Source organism: Olea europaea, unplaced genomic scaffold (assembly GCF_002742605.1).
Source record: "Olea europaea var. sylvestris unplaced genomic scaffold, O_europaea_v1 scaffold2452, whole genome shotgun sequence".
Lineage (NCBI taxonomy): Eukaryota > Viridiplantae > Streptophyta > Magnoliopsida > Lamiales > Oleaceae > Olea > Olea europaea.
In genome coordinates, this window is record NW_019242723.1 from 47991 (window position 1) to 64837 (window position 16847).

At 33.6% G+C, this 16847-nt stretch overlaps 1 protein-coding gene and 1 pseudogene across 2 annotated transcripts in view; one reads left to right on the forward strand and one right to left on the reverse strand.

Annotated features, from left to right (window-relative positions):
* LOC111382241 (G-type lectin S-receptor-like serine/threonine-protein kinase At1g11300) overlaps positions 1 to 711 on the forward strand; it is a 4419-nt gene extending 3708 nt beyond the window's left edge. For both annotated transcript variants that reach the window (XM_023006149.1, XM_023006150.1), the window contains one exon: positions 98 to 711. In XM_023006149.1, coding sequence (XP_022861917.1) covers positions 98 to 415 — 318 coding nt within the window. In that variant the 3' untranslated portion in view covers positions 416 to 711. The remainder of the gene's footprint in view (positions 1 to 97) is intronic.
* An 11081-nt stretch (positions 712 to 11792) lies between these two features.
* Positions 11793 to 13579, reverse strand: LOC111382243 (annotated as a pseudogene).
* Between the last annotated feature and the right edge of the window lie 3268 nt (positions 13580 to 16847).

Here is a 16847-nt window from a genome sequence, read left to right on the forward strand (position 1 = left end):
TGTCGACTATATTTTTTTCTTTTCTTTATATATTTGTATTATGTCAGAAAATACTCCCAAATGATTCTTTGTCAAGGCTTACTCATAAAAATTTCAGACATGGAAGCTATGGAATGAAGACGATGTTGTGTCTTTAATAGATGCAAGAATATTGAGTCCAAGTTACCGTGCAGAGATCATGAGATGCACACACATCGGCTTATTGTGTGTCCAAGAACTTCCCAAAGATAGGCCAAATATTTCTGCCGTTCTATCAATGCTTAGCAGTGAAATTGTCGAGCTTCCTGAGCCGAAGCAAGCCGCATTTGCTGAAAAGTGGAGTCGTCCTCACACAGGTACAGGATCTTCTCAGCAGAGCCAAAAGAGTAGTAGTTCCTTGAATAATGTCACTCTTACAGCAGTTGATGGCCGATGAAATCAGTAGTGACTTGATCGACAGAGATTGCACCCGCGAAGAGCTCAATTAATTTTGTAAACACATTGATCTTGAGTTTTTATTGTATAGTTTTGAGTATACTAATCGAGGCCAACTGGCCCTATGTGAGTAAAATATTGTAAAATAATTTAAAAATTATCGCGTGAACATACTTATATGGCTGAGCTTGTTAGAATTTCCGAATACCCACCTGACCCCATGTGACTAAAATATTGTAAAAAAAATAAAAATCCCTCTCACCTTCTATTGTGAGTATTCCAGAGGCGTTCCTTGTACCCCAAGCATTCTTCATTGGCTATTTGTCCAGGAATATTTTTACAGGTTACCTCATGGGGAGATCCGATATTGCGTCTCTCGAATTCTATGCGGACAATCTTATCATATTTAGGGACCATCTCCAGTGGCTTTCCTTAGTCTCGCGCCAGCTAACTTCTTTTTTCTGCCCTCGTTGTCATCATGCTCAAATATGGAACTGACAAATGTCAACTGTAATACCAATGGGCATTATGCCTTTGGTTTAAAACTCATATTTCTTCAAATTCATTTTCAATAACATATATTTTCAATCAAATTAACATATAGGGCCGTAAATTTTAACTACACATTTGTCAAAAGATTCACTTTTCAAGATTTATTCTAACAAGCTCAGCCATCTAAGTATGTTCATGCGATAATTTCTTATAAAATTTAGAAGAAAAAATATCAAAATTGTAGGCTATCTTTGAATTGTATATTAAACTGAATACGACAATATACAAAAAATTATTGTATTGAAAAATATGAAGTGGATTTTACCAAGTCTAACATGACAAGAACCTTTTTGATAGCTCAATATTCCAACAAGCTCAATCATATTAGTATGTTCACACGATAATTTCAAAAAAAATTTAGAAGAAAAAATATCAAAATGACTTGTCACCTCAACAATAAGAGCGACTTGTCATAATTTTGTCCAAATAATATAGCTACGTGGGGGTGCGGTCACAGGCACTCAGTCCAAACTAAACAATCTTCTATTTACGTTACTTTTCACCTTTATGGGTGCTTAATCTTTAACATAAATATGATAGAGATGGGGTCTATGACTTCCATAATTCACGAAGGACTAAGACTAGAGGACCCATTTGTGGGTAGAGGAAGTGAACCGGAAAATGGGCTCATTCCCGAACCATAAAGAGTATTTAAGTCGTCGTTTTCGTGGAATATTTTATTGTATAGTTTTGAGTTTTTACTTTTTACATATTACCTTTGTTTATTGCGGAATGTAAGAGAAAAATTGACTTAAGACTTGTTTGGTACAGATTTTAAGTCAATTAAAATCAATTTGATTTTGGTGCAAACAATAGTGTTAATTAGCGTATGTTGGTGACCAATAAATTATGCTGAATGTGATCTTTCGTAAACGCAGATAAACATATTGATGGTTTCAAACCTTTCCTCTGAGGAAAAAAAATGATAGAAAGAAAAACGTAATATTGTAATTAATATTTATGTCAGTTTAATTGAAACTAAAACACTTATAAGTGGAGTTGGTAGTAAATAAGTTATTAGCAATGACGACTTAGTTGATTGTGACACATTAGACCAAAATTAGAATGACTTGATGTGTTCGCTGTTGTGAAGATCTAATTTTTACGCAAAGTTCGATTTTGCCATCTAATAATGCTTTACATTTTTTTTATTCCTAGACTCGTTTAGGCTCTTAAAATTTTGAAACTTGGCATCGCCGTCTAATCACACTCTATGCTATTTAGAACATTGTTCGTAAGTGAATAAAATTAAAATCAAACGTAATTTCCTTGTAAAGAAGTTGCTTACTAAAGTCCCGTTTGAACCTCGTTAAATTTATAATGCATTTTTCTCTCATTTTTAAATAAATATTATTCAATAAAATAATATTACACATAAATTAAATTTTTTTCTTCTTTTTTAACTGTACATTTTTCAAAAAAATATTATTTCAAAAATTATAACATTAAATAATGGGTAACAAATGGGAGCTAAATTACTTACTTTCACCAACCTTTATGTAGTTTGTCGTCATGACGTAACCTCAATTATAAAATACATTAAAAAAATAGAATATGAAAATTAAGCATATCCCCTCCCAAATTAAGAACATGTTTAATAGAAATTTTAATTCAATTAAAATTAATTTTTTTCTGTCATTTCATTATTTCAGTCTTCATTTTTTAATTCTTCTCTCACAAATAAAACCCATTTTATCTATAACAATTTAAAAACAATTAATAAAATTCATACCAAACAATCACTAAGATTAAGCTAACGATGCCTATGGAAAGAGAGAAGTTGGTCTGACAGCTTTTACTAATTGATAATTACAACGTTGGGCACAGGCACTGGGTCAAAATAGATGTCAACATGCCGAGTGACCTCTACTTATAGACCATGGGCCACCCTCAGTACAAAACAATTAGATAAAGTTACAGACATTTAGGCCCTAATTGATTCACATTCTTTTAAAAGAAATGAATTTTTAAATAGTAATTTAACATCATTTTAATTATATATTTTTTAATAAAATAATATTATACATAAATTTAAAAAATTTCTTTATTTTTTGACCACACATTTCTCGTTTAAAAATACATTTTAATGAAAATAATATAACTCAAACAAGGACTTAATAATGAACAAAACTTTAGATGCATTAATATAGCTAAGTCATTGAAAAGGTGAGAAATCAACTAAGTTGATATGACACTCTACCCTGAGAATTACGTAATAAGCAGTGTTCTAAAAGAGTGCGTTTAGACACAAAACAAGGATAAAGCATTTTGTCTTGACAGTGAAAATGAATTAAGCGAATAACTTATGCGAATTTTACATTAAAATTTGTGGATTATAAGTAGTGTTTTAAAAAGCGCGTCTAAGGATGAAATGGGAAAGGGCACTTTGCTTTTATAGTAAGAGCGAATTAAACGATCAATTTAAAAAGATTTCATCTGATAATTATTTAGATAAGATTTAAATTATGGTACCATGTATATTATGCAATTATGATTTTGAAACACATCATATTTTTGAAAACTTAAAAAAGCCTATATGAAATTCCTATAAATCTATATATTATGTAGGATTTGTCTAGTTGAAAGATGAAACTATGAAAAATAATTTAACTTTTATATTTTGCAAACTTGGAAATCTTATAATTGATTTCGATATCTCAACCCATTTCTTGTCCTAATTTTTTTGGCAACAATGGAGTAGCCAAAGAGAGTTTGATGGAAACTCGGCTATAAATTTTGTATTGGTTCCTAAGCTCAATCCACCCCGAAATACAGTATACACCATCAAATATAATGAGTTGAGAGTTTGGAAGAACCATTACCTAGAGCAAGAAGAGAACACATAAATGGCCAGAGGTAAGATTTCCGATCCGCAATATTTTTGATTTCTCGATCCAATTGTTTTCTCATAATTCTTTAGGATCGAGTTCAGTCTTACATTTGGTATTAGAGCCTTATTTTACCTGTGCCTTGATGTTTATGGAGCATTCTACATAAATCTGATTTCTGCTCGATTCAATTTCGGGAAAATAAATTCAGATTTCTTCATAAAATCTTCATTCTAGCCTCTTTATGTTTTAGATATTGGGTTTTGACATTGAAAAGGGTAAAATTTTGAAATGGACCAAAACCGGGTTGATTTCAACTTGCTAGGGGTTTAAGACGATAGCCCTCTATTTTCTCTTTTCCCTTTCCAGAAAGAGGTCTGTTGAAGTCATTATATGGGCCAAATAAAGGTGTGAAGATTTTTTAATTGGATTATTTAGGGCCGCTTGACTAGTTACCGAGCATCATTATATTACCATATGTTAACATATTCCACTTGCAATCAGTTACTGGATCAGTTTTTATGGGCCCATTTTGAAAGCATAACCATTTCCTTTGGACCAATTTATGGATTTAAATATGGGAAGACTACATAACTACAACATTATAAAAACACATTTCATAAATAACAAACTCATTGAAATATTTCAAAAATCAGGTGGTAAATATGTTTATTAAATATTAAACTATAATATAATATACATTAATTATTTCCACTCCATGTCACCTCACTCACCCCATCTTATCACCCCACTACATCACCTTCCCTTTACCTCTCCACCGGAGATAGCCACCGGCTCCTTCTCCGGCGACCGTTCCGACAAACTGCTGCGGCAAACGCTCCGGTGACTACTTTGGCAAACTGCTCCGGCGACTATTCCACCAATTGTTTCGGCTTCGGTGATAGAAAAATCTCCAAAATTTGTGATGGTTGTAGTGGTGCATTACAGTTATCAGATTTGCAACCGTGTTATCTATGACCATACCTGTGTTACATGTGGCAAATTTATTGACTTATGTTATCTGAGAATCACCGTGACCAACTTTGCCTTAGGTGTGACTAATTGTGACCAAATTTGTATTCATTGTGACTGTCTGTGACCAGATCAATGTCAGGTCATAATCAGTCACAATCAATACAAAATTAGTCACAAACACTTACAATCATATCTCGAACTAAAAAAATCAGATCTCCAAACCACCACAACAGATTTGTTTGGAAAAATAATAACCATTACCACCACTAACATCTTTAATTCAAACTGATGACCATAAATACTACATTCACCTCAAATCCACAACAATCATTACTATCATAACTTCCACCAACCCTTCAAAAAACACCAACTAGCACCATCACACTTCTCTCGTAAAACTTCGGTGAGAGAAGTGGTAAGTGGTTGGAATCTAGAGGGTGGGTGGGAAAGAAGTCGCAGATCTGATTTTTGGGTAAAAGAGTGCCGAACTAATTTTTGGGGGAAGAAATAGAGTGTGTGGGGTTAAAAATTGATAAAAGATCTGGGGTAAATTTATACGGGGTCTGTGACCAATTTTGTATTTAATGTGACTATTTGTGACCAGATCAATCTCAAGTCACAACCGGTCACAATCAACACAAAATAGGTCACAAACAGTCACAACCAGATCTCGAACAGAAAAAATCAGATCTCCAATAACAACAACAGATCTGTTCAGAAAAATAATAATCACCACTACTACTAACATCTTTAACTCAAATCAATAACAACAATTATCACTACCTTAACTTCCACCAATACCTTCAAAAAACACAAACCAGTTGATTGATGAATATTTCTCAATAAAGATTTCAAAGATTTTTCTTCAGTTATTTCTTGAAAAGATGGGGAAGATTATGAGAGAGAAGCTATAGATCTGATTGTTCTTCACCATATGGTCCCCACGTTCACGTTTGGGTTTTCTTCTCCTCACACACTGTTTCTGCTTTAGGTGACCCATGTACTGCATTGGCACTTCCCCAAAATCTAAGCTCATCAGCTTTCAAAGAAGAAATTTGTGCGAAACTCCGACGAGAGAAGTGGTAGGTGGCCGCAATTTAAAGGGTGGGGGTGGGGAAGAAGCCACCGATGAGATTTTTGGGGTAAGAGGGTGCTGATAAATTTTTGGAGAAGAAAGAGAGAGTCAGTGACTTAGAAAATGAATTGGGATAGGGGGTAAATGAAGTGTTTAGGGGTGATAGAATGGGTGGGTGTAATTAATTAATTTTAAAATTAGTATTTATCACCTGATTAATGAAATTTAATCTTTTACCCACTTGTTTTAGAAATGTAATCTTGAAAAGAATGGATCTAGGTAATTTTCTCTTTAAATATTGGATAACCTGTAATGAGGCCAATTGAAAATAATAAACATTTCTATTGGCCCTTATGGAAAGTTATTGGCCCGTTTGAATCATAATTAACCATATCTAATAAAGTGTTTACTTATGGAATTAAGTATTTTAGGCCTCCTTACATTTCGTTATTGGGCTGTTTTTTATATGTTCAATTGTTAGGCCATTTAAAAATCATGAATGATTGTTAGTTGGCCCATTTGGAAAAGATATAAAATTGGTCCATGTTCCAAAATTTTTTATTGGGCTGAATTTTGAATATTAATTGTTGGACATATACATGTTTGTCAGGCCAATTAACTTTTCGACACATGTATTTTGGATTTTGGCAAATTATGTAGTTTGATTCTTGGGCATTTATTTCAATTCTGTATATGTCAATTATTTATTTTAAAATAATATGTGCAATTTTATGTTGTATTAAATTGTGAATTATGCTCATATTTAGTTTGCATAAATTGATTATGTTTAAATTATTTTATGCAATTTAGAATGTTTATGAGAATATTTTGCGCATAATCATAACATGTTAGTTAAGCTTGCGCAATTAGACTTATTCTCACATTAAGTTAATCGTTTATGCATAAGTTTTTTAATGTCTAGTGATCCATATAATTTTGATTAATTAGGTAGTAGTCACAGCATCCTTAATTAAGAAAATTATACATTGTACTTGTCTAGGATCACATAAAGAGTTGTGGATATTAAATTATAATTAATTATACTTAATATAATAAATTTTATCCCACAAGAATTTTTATTGTATTTAAATAATTAATTAGGATAAGATGTCAAGTTATCCTTTTTCATAATATACCATAGGAATTATGGATTAGGATATGATTTGATAGTCTTATCATGGAGTTTAGGATAGAATATCAAATTATGATCATAATATACCCACTAATTATGAATTAAGTACATAATTTGATAATTCTATCAATTAATATAAAGAATCTACTTGAATTAAAAATTTAGCCCACAGACAATTTTTATGTCAATATATTCAAATTTAAACATGATTTACATTGGTAAAGCATGAAATTTATAAGTCTCAGTTTAACATAAGCAAATTAAATTTATGCAGCTAGTCAACCTGCAAATTTTCTGATATGCGTTGTGATGTTCCCAAACTTAAGGGTGATAATTATAAAGTATGGAAGGAGAGAATTTTACTCACTCTAGGATGAATGGACATTGACTATGCAATTAGGAAAGATGAATCACATGCAGTTACTGCGACTAGCACTCCAAATGAAGTTGCTCTTTCTGATCAATGGGAACGATCCAATCGTCTTAGTGTGATGTTCATAGAGACAAATATCTCAGCTAGTATACGTGGTTCGGTTGATCAGCATGAGAAAGTCTGTGATTTGCTAAAGGTCATAGATGATCAATTCATCACTTCAGATAAAGCACTGGCAAGCATCCTAATTATGAAGCTCTCTTCCATGAGGCTCACCATTGTGAAAGGTGTGCACAAGCACATCATACAGATGAGGGATATTGAGGCTCAACTGAAGAACCTCGAGGTTGTGATATCGAAATCCTTCCTGGTACACTATATCTTGAATTCTTTCCCGCCTTAATATTGGCCTTTCAATATCTCATACAACACACATATAGACAAATGGTCAATTAATAAACTCATGCCCATGTGTGTTCAAGAGGAAGGGAGGCTCGTAATGGAACGGGGAGAAAGTGCAATGCTGGCAACGCGGGGAAAGGATAGCTGTTTCTTTTGTAAGAAAAAGGGACAAGTAAAGAAATAATGCGCCAAATTTCAGAAACAGCTTGAGAAGAAAGGTAATCCAATCTCATTTGTTTGTTATGAATCTAATATGGTTAATGTTTTGTACAACACATGGTGGATTAATTCTGGTTCTACAATCCATATTTCGAATACCTTGTAGGGTATGTGAAACCTAAGACAGCCAGTGGGAAGTTTACAAGGCATCTATTCAAGAAACAAGATGTGTTCACATGTGGAGTCTATTGGAACATGTAGTTTAACTTTAAGTAGTGGTTTTATTTTAGATTTGGAAAAGACATTTTATATTCCAAATTTATCTAGAAATTTGATTTCAATTTCAAGATTTGTACCCTTGGGTTATTCCTTTAAATTTTCAGAATCAACTTCCAATTTATTTTATAAATCTATTCTTATTAGGAATGGTACATTGTCGGATGGTCTTTTCTCTTTCAATTTGCAAAATAACACCATTTATAATGCTATGCATGTTCACATTGGTATTAAGCGATATGTTATGAATGTGGATTCCTCTAAGTTATAGCACTGAAGATTGGGACATATCTTAATAGAGCAGATTAAGAGATTAGTAAATGATGGGGTACTTAATGCTCTTGATTTTGAGAGTTGTGTGGACTGCGTTAAGGGAAAGCAGACCAATAAGTCAAAGAAAGGTGTCAATAGGAGTTTGAACATATTAGAGAACATACATACTAATATATGTAGTCCAGACATGGATTCACATGGTCAGAGATATTTCATCTCTTTTATAGATGATTACTCACGATACATATATCTCTACTTGCTTCATAACAAGAACGAAGTAATAGATGCCTTTAAGATTTTTAAGCCTAAAGTGGAGAAACAATGCGGAAAGCAGATTAAGATTGTGAGATCACATAGAGGTGGAGAATATTATGGTAGATACACAGAAGAGGAAGAAGCACATGGTCCGTTTGCAAAGTTTCTTCAAGAGAATGTGATCATTTTCCCAATACACCATGCCTGGTTCACCAGACTAGAATGGTGTAGCAGAAAGAAAAAATAGAACATTATTGGACATAGTGCAGAGCATGCTTAGTAGCTCCAACCTTCCTAGATCATTGTGGACAGAAGCATATAAGACGACTATGTATATATTAAACCGAGGTCCAACTAAGGCTATCCCAAAGACACCATTTGAATTATGGAAATGTTGGAAATCGAGTTCGCGACATATGCGCGTTTGGAGTGTCTGTCAGAAGTAAGAGTCTATAGTCCACAAGAGAAGAAACTAGACATAAGGACTATTAGTGGGTATTTCATTGGATATGCTGAAGGGTCCAAAGAGTACAAATTTTATTGTCCATCTCACAACACTGGGATTGTAGAATCAAAAAATGCAAAATTTCTTGAGAATGACTTGATCAGTGGGAGCAATCAAATCAGAGACATAGTTTCTAAGAATGATCATTTAGGATCTCAACCTTTCACCTCAAGAAATAGATTGGTTATTATTCATAGCAGCCCTCAAGTACAAACTGGCATTGAACAACCAATCGTTGAAGTTCCACAAGCTGCTGATAATATCCCAGTAGATCAGGTAATTCAAGAGTTTCCAAGGACTTTTGAACAACCGGTTGAACCACATTCTTCTCAGGAAGATAATAGGATGACATTAAGAAGATCTACTAGAATAAAGAAATCAACAATTCTTAATGATTATGTTGTATATCTACAAGAATCTGACTACAACATTGGAGTCGTAAATGATTCTGAGTCTTTTTCACAAGCCATGAGTTGCAAAGAATCATAATTATGGTACAATGTTATGAAGGAAGAATGAATTCTATGAAGAGTAACGAAGTATGGAGTCTTGTTAAGTTCCCTGATGGTGCAAGAGCCATTGGATGCAAATGGGTCTTTAAGACAAATAAAGACTCACTGGGCAATATTGAGAGATACAAGGTGAGACTCGCTGCTAAGGAATTTAGTCAAAAAGAAGGAATCGATTACACAAAGACCTTCTCTCCTGTATCTAAGAAAGATTTATTGTGCATCATTTTAGCATTAGTAGCCCATTTTGACTTAGAATTGTAACCAATGGATGTGAAAATGACATTTCTTAATGGAGATCTAGAGGAGGAGGTTTATATGAAACAACATGAAGGATTCCCCTGTAATGATGGTGAGGTCTACAAGCTCAAGAAATCCATACACGGCTTAAAACAAGCGTCCTGTCAATAGTATTTCAAATTTCATGATGTAATTTCTTCATTCAGATTTGTAGAAAATATCATGGATCAATGTATATACCAGAAGGTCAGTGTGAGTAAGATCTATTTTTTTTTTGTTTTATATGTGGATGATATTCTACTTGCGACCAATGATAAGGGTTTGCTACATGAAATGAAACAATTTCTCTCTAAAATTTTTGTCATGAAAGATATGGAAGAGCCATCTTATGTCATTGGCATTAAGATCCATAGAGATAGATTTAAAGGCATTTTAGGTTTGTCTCAAGAAACCTATATTAATAAAGTTTTTGAGAGATTTTGGATGAAAGATTGTTCACCAAGTGCAACTCCCATTTTTAAAGGTGATAGATTCAATTTGAATCAATGCTCGAAAAATAATTTTGAAAGGGAACAAATGAAGAATATTCCATATACTCCTGTTGGTGGAAGCCTGATGTATGCCCAGGTCTATACAAGATTTGACATTGCATTTGTTGTGGGAATATTGGGACGATATCAAAATGAGCCAGGTATGGACCATTGGAGAGCTGTAAAGCAAGTAATAAGGTATATTCAAGGAACAAAGGACTACAAGCTTATGTATAGACGAACTGACAATTTGGAAGTAATTGACTACTCAGATTCAGATTTTGCTGACTGTGTTGATTCACGCAAATTAACATCAGGATACATCTTTATGATGGCCGATGGGGCTGGATCTTGGAAGAGTGCTATGCAGACCTTGACTGCTACTTTCACTATGGAAGCTGAGTTCGTTTCTTGTTTTGAGGCTACTTGATATAGTGTATGGTTAAAGAATTTCATATCTGGACTTAGAATCATGAATTCTATTCTAGGCCATTGAGAATATATTGCGATAATTCAACTACTGTCTTTATGGCTAAGAATTACAAAAGTGGAAGTAGAAGTAAGCACATCGACATCAAGATTTATCCATAAGGAAATGCATTAAGGAAAAGAAAGTGGGTATTGAGGACGTCAGCATTGATTTGATTATCACTGATCCTTTGACTAAAGACATGCCACCATTGAAATTCAAGGATTATGTAGTGTCCATAGGACTTGGTTTCGTTATGTGATTTTTCATTGTGTGAACAATGTTATTTTAATGAAATTCGTATTTATTGTAATAGTTTCTCATATTCATGTACGCTTTAATTTTTTGAGAAAATATATCTTTATAGGACCAAGAATAAACATAAGGTTTATTCATTAAGTAAAAGTTGCCACATAAAGAATAATACTTCGAAAATTAAATACATTGTAATACATGGAAGATAATAATCATTATTAGAGAACTTATCGTCAAGATTCATGTATTTGTTTCTTAAGGATTATATTGAATGGGATTAAGTTAAGAAATTAGGCTAAACGCGTGAAGCAAGTGGGAGAATGTTGAAATTTCCAATTAAGAGATTGGCAAATCCTCCGGGAACAAAATTGGAAATTCCAAGATTAATGGTCCACATTGAACCAATCTCACCTTTCCTTTTTCTCCGGAGCAATTTATGCCCATTTCTTGTCCTAATTTTCTGGCAACAATGAAGGACTAACCATAGAGAGTTTGATGGAAACTCGGTTATAAATCTTGTATTGGTCCCCAAGCTCAACCCACCCCGAAATACAGTATAGACCATCAAATATAGTGAGTTGAGAGTTTGGAAGAACCATTACCTGGAGCAAGAAGCTTTCTAGAACACATCAATGGCCGGAGGTACGATTTCTAATCAACATTTTTTTTATTTCTCGATCTAATTGTTTCCGCATAATTGTTTAGGATTGAGTTTCAGTCTTATAGGTTCTCTCCACCCAAAATTTATCTTTTCCACCGAAAAATGCTGCCCTGATGACACCACCACTGCTGGCTCCTCCTCACTTGCCCTTGAACAGTATATTTTGGCCTGGCCTGGCTGAGGACGATGTGACTCTAAAATGTCATGAATTTCATTTGCAATCCAACTCAATGGCCTTTCCTTTAGTTCTTCATTTTTCTTCTCCCCAAATGGGATTGACAGAACATTGCCAAAATATGGTTCAATCAATTTCGCTTGACTTTTGTCTGCGTTGTTCAATCCAATCCTCCCATCAACCACAATTCCCAGTCTACAAAACTTATGAGTTCGATTAAATTCTCCGACAGCAATCATTTTCCACAGGAAGGCATTGAACGCCTCCAATTTAGTCCTTTTTGGCTTAGAACTGCTACTGCCATTATCAGCATTAGCCAATAACTGGAGATCATTGATTCGATCAGATTTGATATAATATATTTGACTTATTGCTATTTGATCATCATCGGCATCGGAACCTTGATCGTTCGCCTCCGGCGGCTGCGGTAGAGCTGATATTGGAACGTACATGTAGTCTACCGAAACGTCATAAATGGTGGGACGGCGAGGGAAAAGAATTGACCAGAAAAAGGATGGGATTTGAGGTAATGGCTTGGAGAGAGCCATCTCTGCCCATGAAACGAGAAACATGCTGGCGGAGTAGGCATCCGCCATCTGGTGAGAAAAATGTCCACGCCACCACCATTCCACCACATTTCAGTTGCGTGGCCTACCATCAAAATGAGATAATTATTTTTGTAAAAATAAGTTCTTTGCCTAAAAGTAAATACGTTAAGCTTAGACAAACTTATGTAAAAGGTAAAATCTCATGAATAAAAACGAAATAAATAAACAATACACAAGAGTTTTGTGTGTGTGTGTGTGTATATATATATTCACACACACACAAAACAAAACTTTATTTGATCAGTTTTGGTGTCACATATTTCTCCAAAGTAATTTAATGCCGATAAGAACAAATTCTTGGTAAAAAATATGAATATTTGGGTCTTGAAATCCTTATCAAGACCTTTAAGGACGTCCAAAGATAGAAAGACTCATTTTTAAAAAATATATATTTAGGATTATGCAAAAGCAACAATTCGTTCGACCCAATTTAAATGAAGTAAACGTTAAAATTGGAAATGTACATGCAAACATTAGAGCATTTTTCAGTTCAGTAATCACCTGGATGGCCAGTAGACCTTTCTTTCTCTTTCGTATAAGTTTCCCTTCTACAGTTGCATCAGGATTGTACAAATCAAGATCCTTGATTTCTACATCGGCCAAGGCTTCGACGAAGTCGACGCCCCGGCTGTTATAGAGAAGTTCGGGCTCCCTGGCCTCATTCTTCACGAGCTCACCTGCAAATGCATAGTATGATACTAAAGTTTGTGCCAAGGCCTTCTTAAGAACCACCACCATTGATTCGAACGTAAAATTTTTAGGTTTTTTAGAACAAAAGAAAATGCCAACATCCACGGCGGCAAGAGAAAGTCGAGATTGGAAAGTGGCAGCCTATTCTCTTGAATAGGCAATACTGGCGCCACCACCTCATTCTTTCTCAACTTCACCTCAAAATCTCTCTTTACATGCATCATTTTTTCTCTTAACTTCCTCAACAAAGTAGATTTTACTACTCGATTAAATTAAGAATGAAAAAGGGTGGTTGTCACAAGTCCCAACTCAAAGGAGAATTTGTAGAGAGAAGCAAAGAGAGAGAGAGAGAGAGAGAGAGAGAGAGAGAGAGAGAGATGTTTTCCATAGAAGACATTATGTCTATTTATAACCTCAAATTACTTAAAATTGGGTATTTCTCTTAGCCGTCTTTAATGGAAATTATAGTCACATGGGTACCAAATCAATTAAGTTATCCTATAAATAGTCAAAGTTGTGACAAAGTAAACGAATATTGAAATTATTGAATCTAAAATTAGGCTTGTGTTACTGCATTATTTCGAGCTATGGCAAGAAATGTAAATGGTGGGTTCGATATTTTCAAAGATGATCTCAACGACGTCCATTCTAAGCCAATATTTTTCCTTTCAAGATAAAGTGGAAACGATAATAAGTATCGAATGTGAATGATAATGAATGTGAACAAGCAAATAGAAGAAATAATTGCTTACAGATATATATATTTATACAAGAAGAGTTGGTACAAAATTAACTCTAAGGTTGCGTTTGATTGTGAGCATAGAGAATAAATTCTAGGCAATTCAATTTCCTAGAACTTATTGTTATGAAAAATATTAATTAAATGTGTTTGATTGATTTAGTTTTAACTTGAAAAATACTATACTTGTTCATTTTTTATTAGTGGGTGGATAGATGAGAGAGAGAGAGAGAGAGAATGAATTACCCTGAAAATAACATCCATTACTCTTTAAAGAAAATATTTTCCTTATTTTTGAGGAAAATAATCACAAGACTAAAATTTGTAAAAAAAAAAAAAAAATTATGGAAAAAATTGTTAATCAAACATCCCAAAATTAAGATTTTTTGGTGAAAAAAGGACCCCCTTTTTATAAAATAAATAAATAAATAAATAAAATCAATCAAACACACTTTTATAGTGAGCTTGTGTATATAGACAATCCCATGGTATGGAATGCGTGGCCTAACCTTTGTTCTAAACGCTCAGGTCATGAGAGATTACAACTAACACAAAGAATAGCTTATATTTATTTTCAACCATATATTCACATAATAAAATATTTTGGTTGTAAATCCAAAATTTTCTCTATCTTTTAACTGCATATTCTTCAAAAATCCATTATTCAAATTATTGAAAATTCCAAACAATAGGCATCAAACAGAGACTTAGATGTAATTCCAAATTATAGGGATCAAACAGAGACTTAGTTGTTCTTAAAAGCAAGGGAAATTACTTTAAAGTTATTCTTCCAAAGACGATTCTAAAAAAAAAAAAATTTTTTTTTTACTAATAAAACTTACTCTTTTCTACTTTTAAGCATATGCAACAGATATGCTCTTTTTATTGTGCTACAACATGAATGTTTTCATTTTAATTGCCGATCAACTAAATATAAAAAATATATATAAAGATTAATAATTTGCCTCCGATAAATGTCCAATTTTGAATTTTTAGAATAATGTCAAACATAACTGGTGGGGACAATTGCAGCAGAGGTCCCAAATCTTTCATTTTGATGCAGATTATACCCCAACCTTTTCTTTTTACGGCTGGAGTTCCAAACCTTTATATTTAACTGCAGCTATAGTCCAAATCATTGATTCTGCCCATAATGCCGTTAATAAACATTGAAATTGCAATTTTGACTCAAATGGACCGATTAAATGTAGGGCAAGATGAAAAACAAAAACTGAAAAGGAAAAAAAATCTATAATCTTCCCAAACCCATCCCCAAATCACCACACCCCCATCCCAACCAAAATTGACACACAACCGCCACTGCCATCACTACCACCAACATCACCATCACCACCTCTCCCTCCACCCACCCATTGCCACCACCACCATCCCTATCCATTTATTTATTGAATTTCCTCGTTTTATCAACTTCAAACCACTAACAAAACCCATAATTTTCAAGTCAAAATTCAACTCATTTTTCCAATAATTTTGAAGGGTTTGCAGAATACACTAGAATGAGCACAAAGTTAGAATCTTTACAAAGATATAAGGTGATTCTTAGTGGAAACACACCAAGTTTTAATGAAAACAGAAATTGAAATTGAAATTGAAAAGCCCCAACCCGATATTAAGCACAAGATACTAAGGATTGATATTTAACAAATGAATTAAAATTTGCAGAAAATTAAAATGAACATAGAAGATTTTTCGGCTGAAGCCCCAGAGGTTCGGTGACCCTTTTAACACCTAATCCCCTGATGAGCATCCATTCATGAATGGATATTGCTCGGGTGCACTAAAATGCCTTAAACTGGCAACGAAAGTTACAAAAGTTTAGCTAACACCAGAATACAGTACAAGAGACTTATCTCTTCACAAGAAATCACCGGATGTGACTTGAATCACAAAAGAAACTACAAATCTAACTTCACAAACACAGAACACAAGTTCCCACCAGTTCTTTCAAATTTTCACTCAAGAAATCACATGTATTCTAAGGTTAGAATATCATACCATCACTTCGAATGACAAGTTCAAACTATAATGGTGAATTAGAAAACCCTAGCCACCTAGAGACAAAGAACTCTCTCAAAAATGAAAAGGCAGAAGAATGAAAAATCTACTGCCAAACGAACCGTTCAAATGTATTTATAACACCAAGCCCAATTGACTCATCCAATGGTTTATATTTTGCCAAGTTTCATCATCCAGAGAAAACATCACTTTTAAAGTCGCATTCCAAAGAAAACGTTTTTGGCTGAAAATTATGGGAGCATATAAATCGGGTTCGAATCACAACAATCTCCACCTTACTACCATAGTTTTCAGGTCATAGTGCAACTAAGAGCATATCACATTCTCTTATTTCATTCGCTCCAAAATACTTGTAAAATTACAATGTGTCAATAGACAATATCTTTAGATAGTTTTTAAACTTGTTTAAGGTATTATCTTAGTTCCCATATTAGAAGGATTAACTTGAGTAGCAACCTTCCCAATTTTCAGAATTTCCTTTGAAATTATGTCCCTTATAAAATTATATTTAACATCTATTTGTTTAGTTCTATCATGATACATGGGATTTTTACTTAGATGTATAACTCTTTGGTTATCTGAATATAAAGTTGCATTTTCATCAACAAAGCCAAGTTCCTTTAATAATCCACTTAGCCAAATTCTTTCCTTGAAGGCATTAGAAGCAGCAATATATTCTGCTTTAGTAGATGTTAAAGCCACTATCTTTTGAAGT